The 19,550-nt window shown below is 45.4% G+C and overlaps 1 protein-coding gene across 5 annotated transcripts in view; it reads left to right on the forward strand.

The window, feature by feature from the left end:
* Positions 1 to 14,742, forward strand: part of ARB2A (ARB2 cotranscriptional regulator A) — a 271,256-nt gene extending 256,514 nt beyond the window's left edge. For 4 of the 5 annotated variants that reach the window (XM_067315874.1, XM_067315873.1, XM_067315875.1 and 1 more), the window contains one exon: positions 11,651 to 14,742. In XM_067315874.1, coding sequence (XP_067171975.1) covers positions 11,651 to 11,793 — 143 coding nt within the window. In that variant the 3' untranslated portion in view covers positions 11,794 to 14,742. Of the gene's footprint in view, positions 1 to 6,768; positions 6,831 to 11,650 lie in introns of all 5 variants that reach the window. The other variant, XR_010886917.1, reaches the window with a different exon arrangement.
* The last annotated feature ends 4,808 nt before the right edge of the window (positions 14,743 to 19,550 follow it).

The following is a 19,550-nucleotide window of genomic DNA, read 5'->3' on the forward strand; positions in this document are numbered from 1 at the left end:
TTTGTCCAAGGGGAGCTGCATGCCAAAGGACCACAGCAGAAGCTGAAAAACGCCAAAGACAGCGTTGGCGGGGTGGGGTTGGGTTGGGGCCAGTCAAAGGCAATAGCAGGAAGACAGAGCAGGCGGGTTAATGAGGCAGGAAGGCAGCTTTGGAAAATGGATCCAGGTTTTTGTGTCCTCTTTTCCTTTCAAAGATAGGGGGGGTTTTATGATAAGTAAGGGAGAATGTGAGTAGTAGTGACAGGGAAGCATAAGACTGAATTTCCTTTGCATTTAATTGTAAATGTAAAAGAAAAAAAAATCTCATTTCTATACCTATGAAAATACTGAGTTTGTGGTGACTGTAATCTTTTGACTACACAGATACAAAAGGACGCAAGAATCCAGGAGGAGATTTAAAAAAAAAAAAAAAAATCCCTTCTTTGAAATATTTCTTATGTAAAATATTATAAGCATATTCGTTGGGAAGGAGGGTAAGGGGAATTATGGGAGTTCATTTATTCCCTGAAGGTTTATTGTGTTTGATTTCAGATTCTTAATGAAATTATAAAAGCACTAGTCTCAGTCCTTTATGGTCCATGAATGTTTCCTTTACAGTCCCTTATATTAGGGACTGTTTCTATCCCTTGAAAAACTCTCTTTACTTTAGTGACCTTTGAGCAGATGCTAATATTAGCATTACAGGGTCAGGCCCGCCATAGTAAAAGCTGGTTAATGACCCTGATGGCACTCAGGCATATGAGGATACAAATAGTTTCTTTCCTAATTGTTTTACCTTGTAGCCCATGGCCAAATCTGGCTGGTTTCCTCATCACTGCTCTGTGGCTGCTGCTTCAAGAGGTGCCAGGTAAAGGTAGGGCTCCTCACACTGCCTGCACAAGCCCGCTGTTGGCCAGCTGGCCAGCACAGAGTGGCTAGCCGTGGAGCGCGCCTTCCCCCAGGACGCTCTGATGCACTGGCATATTGCATCTGGGATCCCAGCACACTCAGATCCGTGGAGCTGCACAGGAGCTGCAGAGTTTGCATGACCTGGTTGTTAACAGTGTCGTCCGGGTGTTCAGGGACGGCGCAGTTCTCCCAACTCGGTTCCTGGCATATAGGTAGGAGAGCAAATTATATTCAGCTGTTTTGTTTTAAAATGGGTTTATTACTAATCTTGCAAATCTGCATTTATTCTACTAGTGGTTAAGGGCCTTATTCTGTTTCTATTATATGGGGGTGTCTTTTCAGGCATTACTATTTACAGTCACACAATGCAAGATTTTAAAACACTGCCCTTCCTAATTCTTATTTGCTCAGGGGCTGCCATTTCCACAGCGTTGCCTTTGCTGCTGTGTTTTTCAGAAGTGCCGAAGTGCCGGATCAGTTAGTACTCATGCTGTTGGTACAGCTGTTCTTTGGTGATTTACATAATTTCATTTGCTCGGTGGATTTTACAAATCTGTGATATTCTTCACTGAAGTAAGCTTATATCAACATTTTCTGATTTATTTCTAATAACTAATTTTCCATCCAGATGTTTGATGCTACAAGTACTATTTAAGAGCAAATAATCATAAAACACTATCACTGAAAGTAGCTATTTTCTAAGCTCCAGTAGTTTCACATGTCCAGTCCTGCCAGAATCAGTGGAACTGCTTGCGTAAGTTGTACTCGCTCAAGTTAGTAGAGGTTGCCAGTTAGGGGTATTCAGGTCTCTGCCATATAAGCAGTAAAAAGTTGAGGAAATTTGAAATAAGCTCAGATTTTAAAATCTGACCTTTAGTATTTCATTTGACATGAATTAGGTAACTTGCAGGTATTGCTGTGGTATGTTTTGAATGTAGGGAATATCACCACTTAAATGCTGTGTGCTGGTTACATTGCAATGTTGCTTAGTGAGTAGAGCTCTAACCTTGGGCTCGGGGGACCTTGGTTCCATTCCTGGTACCTGTCACCGGTCTCGGCTGCGAGTTCCCTATCTGCAAAAGCAAGATAATGATGAATTCCCTTTTAGAAAACCCTATTAGACATGCCCTTGAGAAGCAGTAGGTAGAATGAGATGTAACTGACTGCTTTTATGACAGTATAGCATGTTAAGATTTGTCATGTAAATTAATATTTTTCAGCTTTATAAACTGTGGAAGCTTTGGAGCTTAAATACTTGTTTTTCAGTGATCTCATCAAAGCAGCCACATGGATATATGTTCACTCAGGAAGTTTAGAGTTCTGAGTAGGTCAAAACTTCTTTTATTTAAAAGATAATTTTCCTTTCTCCTCATTGAGAAAATGGTGATTTTCAAATGCTAAGTACTTTATTTGTGCTCTTGGGTAAAATTTTATAAAGGCTTTTTTTTCTAATTCATGATAGGATAAATAGCATCTACATTATGAAAATCTTAGTTGGCTCACTATAGTATATTATTCAAATGTTTCAGAGCTACTAGGATGTACGATGCAAATTCAGTCAGCTTTACGTGTTGTCTAAATGCAGCTGATAAAATCACAGACTCACAGAAAACAGGGCTGGATAGAAAGAAACTCAAGAAGTTATCTAATTTCTTCTCATCCCCAAAGGCAAGGTCAGCTATACCCATATTATTCCCAAGAGATGTTGTCTAACCTATACTTAGCTTCCAGTGATGAGACCCTACAAATTCCATGGGTATGTAGTTCTTACCACAGAAACATCTTCCTAAAATGTAATCTGAATTTCCCGTCTTGCATTTGACAGGTAAACAATTGTTATGTTTTTACATATATAAATATATATATTCAAACCCCTGCCTGCTTCTGTCTGCAAAGTACAGCATTTTACCATGAGTTTTAAAAGTCCATAGCTGTATAATATAGAACGCATCTATACTGGCCTCCTTCTTCAAGGAAGTGGCTTGATTTTTGTATAAACATGCACTGCATTTGAAATTGCTGCTTGCTAGAGCACAGTTCAATAACACACTGCAAGCCTGATTCAGCAGGCAATGGGTGGGAGGCTCCAAAGCTCTGGGGGCAGCTCATCCCACAAGCAGTGTGTGGCATTTCACTGGAAGCACATATTCAGTGACTTTTCTTATAGGTCGGCCCCAAAGTCAGCTTCCTCTCCCCTTAAACTGAATTCCTAGGAAGCCTGACATTAGCTTCTCTCGCATCCCCCGGACTGGCTCTTTTCCTGGCTGCCTCTCGCTGCGCAGGGCAGTGCCGCAGATGTTTGGCAAGCTGGATATCCGCACACAAGGCGCTCAGAGAACTGAATCCGCCCCTGAGTGAATGCAGGGGTTTCGCGCGGTTCCTTTGTGGGAGCTCCTCTGTCTGCAGCCCTGCGCTTGGCAGCCCTTGAATGAAGCCCGGGTGAAGGCGGCATTTGTGCTTCCTCATCCTTGTGGTTGCCGGGGAACAGTTTGGGCCCTGGTGCAAATTAGGGCTATTTTAACCTGAACTAGGTGGTAACAGCTGTCCTGCCTGCCACGCTTCTTGCCATTTGCCAGGCCGCCAAGTCTCTCTCCCTTTTGCCTTGCAAACCGGGGCTGAGAGGGGTGGCATCCTGGAGAAGTGTTTATGCAAACTGTGCCACCCAGCGAATCCCACAGCTATCCAGCCATTCAGAGGCGCTGGAATGGGGCCAAGCATCTGGTCTTTTATATCTACACTCACTGCAAATTTATTTGATAGATAAGAGCAGTTATACTTGGTTTTGTCAACTCTTGCCTCTTTCTGCAGAAGACTGTTATGAAATTTTGGGCCAAAGACATGTTTGCGTTTAGGCTCGGTCATCCTAGAGCAACAATTCAGGCCAGCCCTCAGTCCAATATTTCTTTAAAACCATTGAGATGCTATAATTCTTCTATCTCTTGAAATGCTGTTTTTTCAGCCTGCATTTTTAACACTTACCCTGTTTGTGATTCCTTCTTTTTTTTTTTTAATGTAGCTGTGTGGACCTTGTATTACTGTGACCATCTAGAGTCTCTGACTATTGTATTGATATTAATAACAGTTTTGTCTTAGATTTAGGGCACTGCATGGTTCGTACTGGGAAGAACCTATAGCTATTTGAAACAGTTATTTTTTAAAACATATACTCAAAAGAAAACGACTTGGCTTTTGGTGACCCAGTGACCTGCACTCAGAAGTGAATGACCTTACAACTTTCACTTACTTGGCCAGTTAGCGCTCAGAGGAGCACACAAATGACCCGTGCTCATGGGACTGCCCTTAATATTTAGTGAAGCACAGTGAAAAATGGCAACTGCAGTAGTGTGTGAGCCTCCTGTCTCTTGTGCTTTACCAACCATATTTGCAGTGAGCTTTTGTATGAATCTTTGTATCTGTTGCTTGTGTGACAAGAGGAATTATGTATTCTGTTACCTTTTTAAATCAGTTGCTTCTTGTGAGTAGTTTACATGCTATAAATGAGGCGGGGGGGAGGCTGGTTGCAAATATGGGAGTTCAGAGGTAATCTGTGTTCCAGATGGGAGGGCATCTTGTAGCTCTCTTTCCTTCCTCCCACTAAAGATATTGCAGATAACGAATGTCCTACAAAAATTAAGTGTTACGTCTGTGTCATGGGAGATAATAACTCAGTATAAAATATCTTAGTATATGTAGTCCGTTCTCTACCGTTGCCAAGCAGAAGCCCACAATTTTCTTTGGATGAATATTCCATCTAAAACAGCTTACTGTGAGTTTAAGTCCCCTATATAAGCTGTATTTTCATTTCTTCAGATTTATCTGGTTCTTCCCTCTTGGTTCCTCTAAACAAGTCATTTTTCCTACACAGGTGTTTTTAGATTATTATCAGGTCCCTGACTCCATAAACTATTGCTTCTAAGCCAAACTAAACACACAGGGTTTTTTTTCTCTCTCTTTTTTTTTTTAATGTTCCCTCTGAAATCACTGCTTCCATTTCATTAATTGCTTTATGGCTTCTCTCTTAATTTTGCCTAAGCTTTTAACCATTTTTTAGCTTTGAGATGTCTAGAACTGCATATGCAGAAGCTCCTAAGGTCACTGGTTCTCAAACTCTTGAGTTAATGGACTCCTTCCCCATTTTTCCCAAAGCTCTCTTATTCCCTGTCAGAAGTACTTAGTGATTTTAAACAAGGTATTTTTCAACTCTCCTTTTTCCTTAGTTTTGCTGGTGATGCTCTGAGAGCTTTTGCTGTTTTTTGTGTTTAAGATCTGGAGTCTACAACAATAAATAGTCACAACAAATGCAGTAATATCTATAAAGCACATTCCTATTTTTGTGTGCAGATTGAAAGGATCCCTGCCAAAGAATCATAAATGGAGAAACCTTATAAATTAAAAACAGTTAAACCTATCATTCTTTCATAACCTCTGACATAGTCTAAGATAAAAATGTTAAATTCCTGTTTAGAAATAACTCTGTGATACAGGAGTCATTTAATAGCATCCACATAGGTGCAGCAGAGGCAGGGAATATCTTTGCATGCAGATCTGAACACTAGAATTGCATCATATGAAGACTTTAATTTCTCTGTGTGTGTGTGTGTGTGTGTGAGTGTGTGTGTGCATGTGTGGAGAGAGAAAGAGAGAGCATGAGAGGGAAAAAAAGAAATTTCCATTGATTCATAACTTTGGGGAGGAAAAATTCTTTCTGGAAGGCATATCACATTCACATTCCCCAGTCAGAAGGGATTGGTTTGTTTGTTCATTTATTTGTAAAGGAAAAATGGAATTGTATGACTTCTCTGAATTACTGAAATATAAATAAAACTTGTTTAGTGAGTTTTAAAATGCTTCTCTTCGTGCAAATGCCCCCGAAAGGCTGTGTTTCACCCTTTGAAACATTCTAATCATCAAGTTTTGATAAGGCTTAAGGTCTTTTATGTTAGTGTAATTTGAAGTCTTGAGTCAGAAATGTGGAAGTAACTTCTGCAAATGTTTGGAGCCAACCTGCTACCTAATATTGGCATTAACATTTTTCAGCACAGTAGGATTTCAGTGCAGCGTGTGACAACTGGAATAGAGTTGGCTCCCACTGCAATCAATGGTAAACTTTCTGCTGAGTGAGTGAGTTCAGTTCATGAGGAATGGCAATACAATCTGTTCCAATAAGGACGAAGTCCTGAGGCGTGGAGCACCCTTAATTCATTTTGAAGTGCATGGTATTTAAAGATGAGCTGTTGCTTAAGGAATCAGACCCGAGGTCAGCATTGTGGCTAATATCTGTGGAAGAAACTTTTCAACCTGGAAACTTTTTCTCTGCAGAAATATTTCAGTGCAGAGACTTGTATCGAAATCTCTGTCTGCTCCTGCGCAGCATGGGAACCCTTTGTCCCACACATCTTGTAAACGCCACGGGGGGCCACCATTGTTCTGCACAGCTTCTAAACACTGCAGAGGGAGGCTTTTGTCCTGCACAGTTGGTAAACTCAGTAGGAGGGCACCTTTGTGCCGCACAGCTGGTAATCGCTGCGAGAGTGAATTATGGGGCTTCCTAACTCCACGAGGCGAGCTGACACAACTCCTACGGTCCATGGGCTCAGTAATTTCAGCTGAAGGAGTCTGTAAGCTTCTCTAGCCAAAGAGCCGTTTTTCTTGAGAGCAAATAAAAAGGTGAGGCAGATAAAATACATGCATAAATGTATGCACAAATGATCCCTTGGGCCATTCACTCAATCACGCTGTATCGCCACCTCTGTAAACATGGAACCAAATTTAGACTGCTTTTTATTATTTCTCTGTCTCTTCTTATGTTTGCTTCATCTCCTATTGAATGTATCACCTGCTAATTAATTTATTTAATATGCACTCTCTTTATTCTTCCAGATCACTGATAACTGTGTTTAAAAGACTTGAACCCTAGTACCAATCCCTCTGGCACGTCATAGGTATATTTTCAACTCCATACTGTTACTTACTGTTTATCTTCTCAAGTGCTCTAGCTACTTTCCGAGAAGTGTGACAGTGCTCATTTCCAAGATATTTTGATATATCATACATTGTCTCATAGTTGCAAAGTTATGCTTTTCTTTAGTCAAAATGTAGTGAATCTGATGAACCACTATGTTATTCCAAACTTATGGCTGTGCAGCTGCAGAGAAGAGAGTCCCAGCCTGCTATGAGGCAAGGAACGGTACTGAGATGAGATGCTGAAACTGGAGCCGGTGTGCGACATCTAAACGCACACAGACACTGCGTTTGCTCTTGCTTCTGGTGCTGAGGGCATGGAGCACAGGTAGCGGCACTGCCCATGGCTGGAGCCAGCACAGGCCTGGCATAGCTTATTTGCTCGAGTGCCTCGCTGCACCTCATCTGCAGAGGTGTTCCCTGCCCCAGGGAGCCCACCTCACTGGTTTGGAGGTGTATTACACTGGAATTATACCTACGTAAATCTAGAGTATCGTAAGAGCTCCTTGGCTCTTACAAAAGCAAATCGTTTATAAACTAGACGTAAGGATGACTTGCAGCCCACTAGAGAATGAAGGGTCATAGTCTACTGCAAGTGATTTCCCCAGCTTCCTTGCATGCTAGAGTTGTCAAGCTGACCTATGCAGAAAGACACCCTAATGGAGAAATCTTTTGCCTGCCAATTTTTGTGATTCAATGAAGTGGTCAAGTTTGGTTTTATCTTTTCTTGTTAAATCTACACATGTTTTGCCTTAAGGCCCCTGTTACCCTAGTGGCACTTGCAATTTTTAATGTTGATCTCTTATTTTAATAATATTCAAAGGTAAATTTTACATGTGATAGTTTCATTTAATTCTTCTTTTCTCAAATTAGCATTATTTTTCCTTCTCCCTGCCCCAGTCCTCTGGTGCCTACCTGATTGTGCATGAATTTTCAGAAATAATTGCCAGTAGTTCAGCAAGTTCATTAACTGATTCCCTTAAGACCCTCAGATGCGTGTCATCCAGACCTGAAGATTTGTATATTAAATTTTTGCAAGTATTCCCTTACCTGTTTTTTTTTTCTTTTGTATCAACAACTGTATTGGCAAGTCTTCATTATTTCTAATTGTCAGTATTTCTTTGTTGTGGTGGATAAATTGATTATAAAACTTGTTCACCATTTTGCAATCATTACTCATTTTACTTCATTTATTAATGGAACCACCTTCTCTTTGGAGTTCTCTTCCTGTGATGTTCTGTACTTGTTAAAATATAAATCCAGTTCTTCCCAGCTCTTTCTTCACTAGCAACTGGGAAGTCATTCTGCTTTTTTTATTGCATTTCTCACTGGAATCCATAAGTAACTCTCCATTTTCTGTTTGTACCTTGCTGACACTCCTCCAGCATAGATACTCCTCCAGCAGAGAGTCTTTTCTCTCTGCAGATCCTTGAGTAGCCATATTGGCTGCCTCACTGTTTCTTTGTGGGGTTTGGGGGATTTTTTTCATTTTTTTTTTTCTTCTGCAACTGTAGTCTTAGCATATTTTAGGATGTTCTAGCTGTCTCCCACACTTAGCATGCTGTTATGTCTTTTTATTACATTGTGCTCCTAAGATTTCTCAAACACCCAAAGAATTAATGTCTTAGCTGTTTACTTTGTGCTGCAACCCACTGCTTAATACAATGCGTTGAATCGTGTAATTTATAATCACTGCCATTGAAATTAGTGAGCACAAAGGGTATAAATACCTTAGAGTATCCTGGTTTTAGTACAAATGTTTCTTGTTATCTGATTCTTGCAAACAGTTCTTTCTATCAAAAAATTGATGGCTTCTCATGCATTTAATTTAGCTTTGTCTACTATTAAACGCAATTGAGCTTGCGGTCTTCAACAATATTTTTCCTCCTGTGAAAACCTTATGGCCAAATCTGTCATTGCCGTTAGGACATAACTCCTCTTGCTTCTGTCCAGTCTTACAGACCTTCAGTATATAAATCACAAATGCACGGCCTATGCAGTGTTAAATTTTTAGGGCTCTCCCTTTAGTAGTAGTTGGATGTGAATACATAAGGACAAAATTTGACCTTTAAATGACTCTAAAGGGCCAAGGTAGATACTTGGCAGGCTTTTCTTATTGCAATATTAATCAAGGAAAGAATCACCATAATCCTAGAAACTAAATAGCTATTGTAGTGATTTTTATCACCAGGGAAATTGTTCATCTGTCAGTAAGATTGTTACTAGGAAAGGGAAAATAGAGAGTGTTAAAATTGCTTTAGACCAGTGAATCATTGAGTCCCTCTAGATTCAAAGCTTGAATTGTTTTTTGAGAGGGGTGGGTTGAGAGGGGTTGCTTCAGGAAAGCTTTAGGTTAATCAGTTTCAGTAACACCAGTGCATGTGAGCTTGATCCCTCCTGGGGAAATGAGAAGAGTGCATGGGAGAAGGCAAGATAGAGAAAGGAAGGGGGAGGCTTCTTAAACTTATTATTTTGTCACTTTTTGTTTCTGGATGGCCCTTTCACAAAGGAGAAATGTCATTGATTTAAAAAAAATTTTTGAAAGGGCAGCACAATGTTCACTGCCTATATTTTCAACTGGTTTAAGCTGGCAGATATTAATGAGCGTGAATACGACAGAGACAGAAGGAGATGGATAAAGGCAGGTGGGAGTGACAGAGATGGGTTCATATGGGAAGTGTCTGCGTAGGGCCCAGAAAGCCATACGTGAAGATGTTTTGCCTCTTGGGGCTCAACATGATGTTAATGTATGCTGTGACATGGATGTGTGAGGAGATCTATCTGTGCAGGGGTGTCTTCTGTGTATGTTATGATAGCATATGTCTCTGTAAAATGCACTTTTGTAGATGATACCTTTGCTTGTGTCAGTGTATGGTGGCAGTAGACAACCATACCATGCCATACAGGTCACACCATAACCAAAACTGTTTTGTACAGGAAGGGTCTGTGGCATATGCTGAAGGGGGAATTTTATCCTTCTGCTGTGGTTGGACACCTTTGTGTATGGGGTGACCCTAAAGTGGGGAACAAACCTTGTTAAGTACGGTTGCAGGGTCGATCTCTGCAGGGAAAGGGGTAGATTGTCTGCATTGAAAGCCATCTGTAAGGTATGATAGATTGCCTTCCAGTAAAGAGGATTTGCAAAAGGATGGATGAATTTGGAGGTGGAAAGTATTTGTATAAAAGATGCCTGCGGGAAATTTGTGTAAGATGTCATGAATTGTCTTCATACAACGAACGTGGGGGGGAAAAATCTGTGTATGTGTGTGACGTGGATTGTCTTTGTATAAAAAAGTCTCTTTGTGTGGGAAGTGGTGTCTTTATGTAGAGGGTTTTTTTGGAGGAGCTTGTGTGATGGCTGCCTTTTAGTGAGTTGGGGGAGGGAAACGTGGCTGAGAGTGTCTTTATGAAAGAGTTTCTGGAGGGAAAGGCGTATGTGTAGCAACTGTTTCCGAAAAGTACGCGTATTCTGGGCTAGGCAAGGTGTAGACGTGAGGTAGCGAGGGTCTCCGAAGGGGGTGTGCATATGGGCGCTGGTGGTGGTGGTGGCCTGCCTTTGTTCAGCGGGTGTCTCTGGAGGGCCGGCCGTGTGGCACGCCTCGCCGGGGTGCCGGCCCTGGCCCTGGCGCGCGGCCGTGGGGCCGCCCGCGCCACTGCTCCGCCCGGCCCGGCACTGGCACCAGCACCAGCACCGGCACCAGACGGGTCAGCGCCCGGCTGCGCTACAGCCTGCTGCTCCCAAGCGCGCCCTGTCCTTCATTGTTGTCACTCCCCGATTGTGATACTGTCACAAAACTGTTGCTAGGCAACAAATGTGGTTACCAGGTCTCAGCGAATAGCTGAAGGGGAAAGCGAAGTGTTGCACCATTGTAGAGTAACCATAGCAATGACCTACTATTACAGACTAAAGAATTATCATTAACACTGTTAAAGTATCAAACAGAGGCCCAGGATCCAGACACTTCCAGGCAGCATCTCTGCATAATTGGGTTATCCAGGAAGAGATCCCAAGTCTTTCAAAGCGCTTGGCTCGTTATCTCTGTGGGAGGGCAGACATTAATATTGTTGGGGTTTTTTTAATAAAGCAAATGTACTGTGCATTTAAGGAAACGCTTGTAAAACAATAGATGAGCGTTGACCGCAACAATCAGAAACAGGTGAATTTGTATGCAGAGGGAAAAGATAACAGAAGAGGGTCACTTTTCTGCCTCAGTATTTTGTACAGGTTTATTGGGAAAAGAATCACCAAAGTGATGCATTAGTTGTTTTTAAAGTCAGGTGTTCTGTTTGAGTTAAAATGTGTATACTGGGCTGAAATCAATGTTAAAAAAAAAAAAAAAAGTATGGAGTAGTCAAGCCCTGAGAAGTAGAGACTTTTTTCTGAGTTAGGCCAGGTGGGTGAAATGGTTTAATGAAGCTGTTCTTAGCAGGGTGCTTTGGGGTTTGGCTTTCCCAGGCCCGAGACGCTTTCAGGGTCTGCGGTTCCCAAGCAAGCGACAAGGAGAGGAGAGGCGCCCAGCACGGCCAGGGCCACGGCTCCCCAGGCTGCGAGTGTTGTGTGTGCGTGTGTGCATGTGTGTGTGTGTGTGTGTGTGCGCATGTGCGTGTGCCTGTGCCAGCACCAGCAGCACCCTGTGGTGGGGTGGCCCCAGCCCCGGCCCGGTCCCCGCGGTGGGGACAGGGACAGGGACGGCAGCGGGGGCGGCTGGGGCCAGGGCCGGGGCAGTACGGGGCACTGCGCCAAGCGCACCTGGCGGCACACAGTGACTCATGGTCAAACTCTGCCCTTTGTGTTTTGCAGGTACAGAGCGCCATGAACTAACTTCCTGGAAGAGTTTTCCGTCTATTTTCAAATTCTTCAGTGAAGCAATAGAGGCAAAGAACAGTTCAGGGAAACCAGCCCCAACGCGGCGCTCCAACAGGATAAAATACGAAGAATTTTAAAAGCAGGAAAACAAATCTCTTCACTGCTTGTTTTCCGCAAGCAGTCTCCCAGCCCCTCATTAGATTGTTTTCTTCCTAGAGCACAGGGTCGTGATGCATACATCTAAATAGCGTTTTGCATTATTTCTAGATGAGTGCAACTGTCAAAGCAATATGGGTTCACTGGTTGTGCTTCCTGTGGGCTGTAACTTGGATTTCGTGCTGCCCATCAGCACACAGATTAAGGCTGACAGTGGTGCTGCACAGTGCAGCATGGTGCAGCTCTAATTGCCCTGACATAGCCCTGCACCAAGCTGATGCCAGAATTTAACGGCTTCTTCGTGGTCCTATTGCCTGCAGGATTTTTGTTGCTTCCTTCCAGGGTTCACTTTGTTTTCCTTCTTCTTTTGCAGGAGCGAAGTTTGGGTTTTATGCATTTTTTAAGAATTGCTTTTAAATAATTGATACAGGTAGATTTGTCTCCCCAGTTCCCATCCTTCCCCTTATCTGCATCTGCTTTTAAACTGCTTACATGCATTTTTTAATAATACAGTATATTTGTGGTTTTGTAGGGTTTTCATTTTCAAGCCATAATGACTAAATTAAAATTTAAAAAGCAAACCCATAAACAGCACAAACATGATTAAATAGTATTTGGACTTATAAATACTAGTTATTCTCTGTAATTCTAACAAAATCTTTTTGTTTTGGCTTTATTTTCTTATGAGACCAGGGAACAGACAGTGCATAAAGTAGCTCCTATGAAATAATAAATCAAGACTAGATATTTCTGTGGAGAAATATCTCTGAATTTAAAGTAAGGTTTCCAGTAAATCTGTACATTACAAAAATAACTATTTTTAAAACAAAACCTAGTGATGCTAAAATCTCACTGCTTTGTGATCCTAGAACTGCTATTTTCACAAAGAGTTTGCAACTCTAATTTTAAAACTGCAAACTGTTCTAGTGCACGTATTAATGAAAAGTGTAACATAAATTAAATGTCTGTATTTAAAATTTACTTCTCGCACTTGGTTGATACCTTTATTTTTTATTCTGATAGAAAGTCTATTTTGAGACAGAACAAAATATGAATTACTCTTTTTAAAGCCAGTTCTATCTTGCAGTGCTAACAAGCGCATGATTTTACACTCAGTAGCCTTCTCTTTCTCTGGGACCAAGTGAGATCAGCTCTTCACTCTTTCATTTTCTGCTGATAGGAGGGTCCGAGAAGTTTGGTCCAGATTTATGGGAAAGTCCCTTTGTTGTAGAGATTTTCTCCTCCTGCTGGATCAATGGCATTATTTGTAGATCTCCTCTTCCTTTTGAAAGTCCTACTTAAAATGCCTATTCATTAACCGCCTGGACCACACTGTGAAATATGACCGCAAAAAAAAAGGGGGGGGGGCATGTTTTTCCTGGTTATTTTTAACGCGAAGCTGCTTACGTTTTCCTACTCGAAACCCGCGGTGACTTGCCCCCTGTGCCCGCCGCGGCTGGGGGCCGCGCGGGCGGGGGTCCCTGTTTCGCCCGAGGCAGAGGCGCACTCGGGGCGGGCCGCGGCGCCCTGCGCACCCGCGCAGCGCCCGCGCGGCGGCGGCGGCGGGCTGGGCCGGCGCCTCGCACTGCTGCTGTGTGATCAGCGCCGAGACGCGCCCGATGCCGTGCCTGGCAAGCAAGTACGCTAATTAGCTCTTAGGCTTTTGGTGATGCGAAATTAAAGTGATCTTTTCTTCAATGGCCGTGTTTGTATCGCCTCTGATGTTATTAGAGCCGAGGCGAAGGCGACAAAACTCGAAACGGTGTTTCAGCCGACCTCTGGGTTTCCTCCAACCGGTTCAGTCGTCTGCATCCACCACGTGGGCTTGGGACACGGAGCCCCCTCCCCCTTTAATGTAATATTTCCTATTTCAGAGCTGGGCCTGGGGGAGGGGGGCTTAATACGATGTGAGGGCTTGGGGAGGGAGCAAGCGACTGCTGTGGGTCTGATGCATGTTGCCTGGAGTGAGCGTCCCGGTACGGGAATGGTACGAGTGGGCAGTGCGGGGAGGCTCTGCCCGGCTTTGAGTCCAAGTCCGCGGGATTTGCGAAGTTCTTCCTTTGTCTCCGGAGCGGTGCAGCGCCGGGGGGCGCCGGGGCAGGCACCGCCGGCTGCCGCGGAGCCCGTAAATCACTGCCACACACTAACAGCAACGGTATTTCCGTCTCTTCCCTCCCCCTGCAGCCACCTTATTGTCCTTAACCTTTCCCTTTTGGACGTGCTGCCTCCCCCGGGAGGTCGCCTTGCGCCCCGGGTCCCGGACACGGGCGGGGGGTCACGCCTTACCTAGGCGGGGGCAGCGCAAAATCCGCGCCCGGCGCCGCCAGGTTTCCGAGGGGAACCTGTTGCCCGGGAGGATGGGGGGAGAGAGGGCTGCTGTGCAGCTGGGGCCACCCCGGTCACCGCCTCTCTCTCTCCCCAGGCTCTCCCAAGGCGTTGGAGGTGGCGGCCGGCCTGACCCCGCCTCGGGTGCTCGCAGTCGCCCCTGGCCTGTTTCCACCGCAGCCCTGTTCCCTGCGTGTTCGAGGTGGGGGTGTTACCAAAAGGCCGATTTCGGTGACAGGGGGAGCTGGTTGTTCGTGGATTTACGTTTCATATTTTGGGTTTCTGTGCTTCTTCCCAGAGCCGGGGAGGGGGAGCCCGGGAGAGGTTTGTTCCCCAAAACACGCTGCCCAGCGCCAGGGATGCGTGAAGGGATCTCCGAGGTGCCAAATGCCGCGGAAATGGTTCTATTTTTTTAAGTGTCAATGCAAAATGAAGTGTACAAAAATTTCTACTGTAATAATTGTCCTTTTTAACGTTTCTTTATCTTACCGTCTCCTGGCTTGTGTTATTATTGCTTCTGTAAAGAACTGTAAAGCACAGGGAGTTCTTACGACTTGTACATTTCTGTTTACACTGAACAAAAATAAAGATGATCTTTTCTCTTCTCCTGCGCGCTCGTTTCCTAGCGCTAACCTCCGCGGGAGCCGCGGTCTCGCCCCGCTGCCAGCGGCCGGGAGCGGCTCCGGCCGCTCTGAGCGGCGGCTCCGCGCGACTCCGCGCGGCGCTGCGCGGCGCTGCCGGCTGAGTTTAAACAAGCGGAGCGGCCTACAAGGAGGAGAGGGGTGTTTGCAAACGGGACCTAGTCGGGGAGGGAAGTGCGCCGGGGAGCTCTCGCTCGGGCTCCTGCCTCAGGCCGGTAAAGCCTGCTTGGGAATTACGGGCAAAGGATCCGCTTCGGGTCCGGTTACGTTTTTCCCCCTTGTAGGGACAAGCGGGAGAGGCGGCTGGGCGCTGTCTCCGCTCCCCCGGGCCGGAGGGAACCCCCGCTGCCAAGCCCGGCCTCGAGTGCGCGGCTGCCGCTGCCTCTCCGCGCTCGCCTGGGCCGCGGCTCCGAGAGCAGAGCCGTGGGGAGCGGCGGGGCGGCCCCGGGCTGCTCTGCCCCCACGGGAGCGCGGGTGTCCGCCTTCCCTTCCCTGTCCCTCCTTTCCCTTCCCTTCCCTTCCCTCTGCGGGCAGAGTGGAGGGGGCAGGTCGAATTTTAGCTCCCTCCCTTTTTGCTAATCCTCCGTTAGTCTAAACAAAATAAGGCGCCTGGAGTCTGGGAAGGGGGGTAGATCGATGCTTACCAAAGCTTCAGCCCCTTCCTCGGGAGGGAAGGACCTTTGCTGTGGGGGCGGATTGGGAGAAGCGGGCAGCGCTGGTCCCGCATGCAGGGTGTGCGCTGGGAGCATTAGCTGCTGAAAGGGGAAAACGGCACAAAGTCGATTTCCAAAGAACAGAGGGGGCATGAAAACCTCCTAGCGTTTATCTCCAGATCTGTGTGGTGTAAAAAGGCAACGATGATAGTCTTAAAGCACACTTAGGACGGATGAATGTTGATTTAATTGATTCATTTGGATCGATGTTTTTAAAGTTTCACACCACTGATCTTTCATGTAGTGATGTCTTTAGCAGCCAGAGGTTTGACATGAGCTTTCTCAGATTTCATCACTGGGAAACTCGGTGACATCTGACATTATGCAACAGTCTGTGCCGGGGTAGCTTTGGAACTGGGAGTCCGAAACCGGCCAAAAGGTGGGACTGGATCTACAGGACAATCACCAGCTTGTCGTGACCGAAAGCCTGAGCTGAAGCCGAAATGCCATGGCTGGAGCAATGGGTCAACGAGCGTAAATTTTCCTCGCCAAAGAGAGGGATCGGGAAAAAACGTTCCGCGAGGAAAACAGCCAGCCAACCTCGTCGTGTGGACCCTCAAATACAGCAGGGCTGTGAAAAAGGAAAAGAAAAGAAAAAGAAAGAAAAAAAGCCAAAGAAATCCCTTATCTGCCTTGTGCATACACTGCAACGCACTGATTACAGTCACCACGGTGCGATTCTCTCCAGCTCGGTCAAAGGATGCTGCTTTTCATGGGAATGTGCATTTTTCCCCTGTCCCCGAGAAACATCACTAATTGTTTTTCCTCCAGGAATTTCATTCAAAAGTACAAATGAGAAGTGTCACACCTCAAACTGTGTGGAGTCACATATTGCACGGTTCTCGAGCCAGACAACTAAAAATAACCTGCCAAGCAATGGGTACAGCTAGCGTGTGCTTTGGTAGGACTAGCTCTTAGAGAGTTGTGAGATGTGTGTATGTCTATGCACGCACTTGTGGATATCTGAATCTTACAGGGATGTGTGTGTGTGTGTGTGTGTGTGTGTGTGCGTGTGCGTGTGCGTGTGTGCGCTCGCACACGTTATGTTGACGTCCTCGACAAAGTGTGAAAAATGTACTTCTCGGGAAACTTGGAGGAAGATGTCATTTATCATTGTACTATCATAATACCACAAATTTTCACTTTTCTGTTCCAGTTTGGATTGCATGTGTTTGTGAGTATTTCACTAGATCAGTGACAGCTCTTTATTTGCATAATTATATGCTCTGGTCTGAAGAGAAAACTAACCCCCAAATTTCATGGGTCACCAAACTGCGACAATCAATGTTTTATCACGTATGCTAAGCAAAACCTAAGGAGCTATATGAAGTTTCTTGGGGAGTTTTTACTCCTCAGAAAATTAAAAATTTTGTGCCTCTTGAATGGATGCAAAATCTTTCCAAGCTCTTCGTAACTGAATTCCGTTTGAAGGCAAAACTAGAGATTAGCACGTAGATCTGGATTTCAAACCCACCAACATTACTTCAAAGCAGATTCAGACAGGCAGCTTTATTGCATCTCTAAATTTCACCGTCGAAGTGCTGTAAATTGAATGGGGGCAAAAATAGAAAGTGGCCAAATGTGTAAATGCAGACAATCACCTCCTCTCTCATCAAACCAGCAGTGACCAGTGCACTTAATTTCGTCCGTTTAGAGCAGTTTTTTATTCTTCCTGTTAAGTAGTGTCTCCCCTCACACACACACACACACACACACACACCGCCCCGCCATCCCGCCCCCATATAAAGAACTAGGTATTCGACATAAATATGAACGAAATCATCTTCCGTGCTACAGAGTTTGTTCTGGTCCATCAATTGCACGGTAACCGCATGTCCCAGTTATGATACACGCTAAATTCTGAATGCGATCAAAGCACATCGTTGTGAGGAGGAAGGAATTTAGTGATAATAACTGATCAGCAGTAAAGCCGGTGACAACTCCCCCCCCCAAGACCTCCGAAGCTAGTGTATTAGAAATTTTTAGCTGCTGTTTTAAGTTCTTAACAAAACCGTGTTCATTCACACTTCCGGGGGACCTCTCAGACGTGTAGGTGAACAGCAACTCTCCGAGCTCAGGGAGATACGCCGCCCGTGTGTAACTTTGTCGGTAAACTGAAATTTCTCTGGTCTCCAAGTTGTGACCTTGCTGGGGAATGTATCTACGGTTTGCAAGCTTGCGCTCGGGTACCGCTAAGCTCTTCGATAGCAGAGACTTTTTTAAAGTAACTTTTTTAAAGGGCTTATTTTAAGTAGCATATATCGTAATGATTTTCTAAGCGTATAGCAGAGAGAGGCAGCACCATTAAAGGACCACACAGCTGCATGGCGCTGAGAAGTTGCGTGGGTGGGGAGTCTGGAGAGGAGAAGAGTTTCTCCTGAAGGATCTCATGCTGTTTCACTAAAATCAACTCGAAAACCCTTTTTTCTGGAGGAAGTGGGTTTATAGCACAGATTGGCACCAGGAAAGTTTGCGTAGTTCCGTGCCTCTGGGGGAAAAGTTTTTACTCCTCAGTGATTTCCAAACGCCTGCTCCAGAGAGACGCACCAGGCTCGCACCGCCTTCTCACCTTGCAGAAACAAGGTGAAACATGACTGTAAACTATAAAAATAGTAAAGAACAAGAGTCTCCCTCCGTCCCCCGCCCCCGAGCAGGAACTGTCTCACTGTCTGAGCGAGGGAAGAGCCGAGATTTGCATTAACGAAAAGTCTTGCAGGGCGCTGCTGTAAGACACCTCTCTCAGCGGAGAGCGGTGAAGCGCCCAGGGGAAGCAACCCCGCGCAAGCCGGCGGTAGGCAGCGCGGGCGCGGAGCCCCGGCAAGCCCGGGCGAGGGGCCGCCGCGCTGCGGCTCGGCCCTCCGCGGGCACCCACCGCCCCCGCGCAACCTGCCAGAGAGGCGCCGGCCGGAGTCACTGCTCTGGCGGCGGATGCTCACGACTAAAATGAACCACTTTAACTACCTCCCCCCCCCACCTCAGGTCAAGTAAATGTGAATATTTCCAGGGGACAGTTCTGCAGGCTGGTTTATCGCGATTAAGACAATAGAGTCACTTATTTCTCAGTAAATGCGACGCAGGAGAGAGATGACCCTTCTGTGGAAAGGCCCGAGCTGTCTTCTTTTGTCGTTTCCATTTCTCTTTACTCAAGCCTTACCTAATCCCCTAATGCCTGGCAAAGGACTGTCTCCAGACTTCTGCCTTCAAACTCCTTCTTTAAAGCTGCTATCTTTGACACAGTTAGATAAATAACCTTCCCTCGCAGTCCTCCCCCCCCCCCCCGGGACAATTTTACGCGTTCTCTTTCTAAGCTTGACTTGCCAAATGATGAAATATTGTTTTGTGTTGTATAGTAAACTACTTGGTATGAGCAGTCCTCTGCCCCTCACCCCCATCCCCCGCAACATCCAGGTATAAAAATAACTCCCTCCCCAACGTTGTACCCGGTCCTGCTTGTCTACATTGTGCAGAGAAAGCCATTAACATTACATGGAATTTGCAAATATTTATCTAGTGGTTCATAGCAAATAGCAAGTGAGATGCTGCCAGTTGCTGATCACTGTTGCCAGCTCTTTCTGATCCTCGGTCGCTTTCTTACGCGTGTAGCATCTGCCTTCGCTCCCACTGAGTTTCTTCGCTAATTCAGTTAGGAGCGAGTCTTTGATTCCTTCTCAGGTTGGGGGCTAACGGAATTGTTTGGGAGATTTCCCCACCACCACCCCTTTAAGTGCACTTAAAATTGAGGCTTGGGGATTTTAGGTAGTTTCCTTTGTACTTTCTGCCAATCTTGTGTACATCTACTCTTTGGGAGGTGGGGAGAGTGCCAGAATTTTGAGCGATCGAGACCGTGGGGTGGTGTTTGGATTTCAGTATTTTCCATGGGCTTCCTACTCGACCGCTCCACCAGTTGGTTATTTGGATCAAAGTGACAACAGTTCCCGAAAAGGGGGAGCGCGGATGGGGAAGGAGCCCGTCGTTCTCCCCAACGCGCCGATCGTGCTTTTCAGGTGCTCGGCAAACATAAAGTCCGACGTCTTTCCCGCCCCTCCCTTTCAGCCCAGG

The sequence above is a fragment of the Apteryx mantelli genome, chromosome Z, assembly GCF_036417845.1.
Source record: "Apteryx mantelli isolate bAptMan1 chromosome Z, bAptMan1.hap1, whole genome shotgun sequence".
NCBI lineage: Eukaryota > Metazoa > Chordata > Aves > Apterygiformes > Apterygidae > Apteryx > Apteryx mantelli.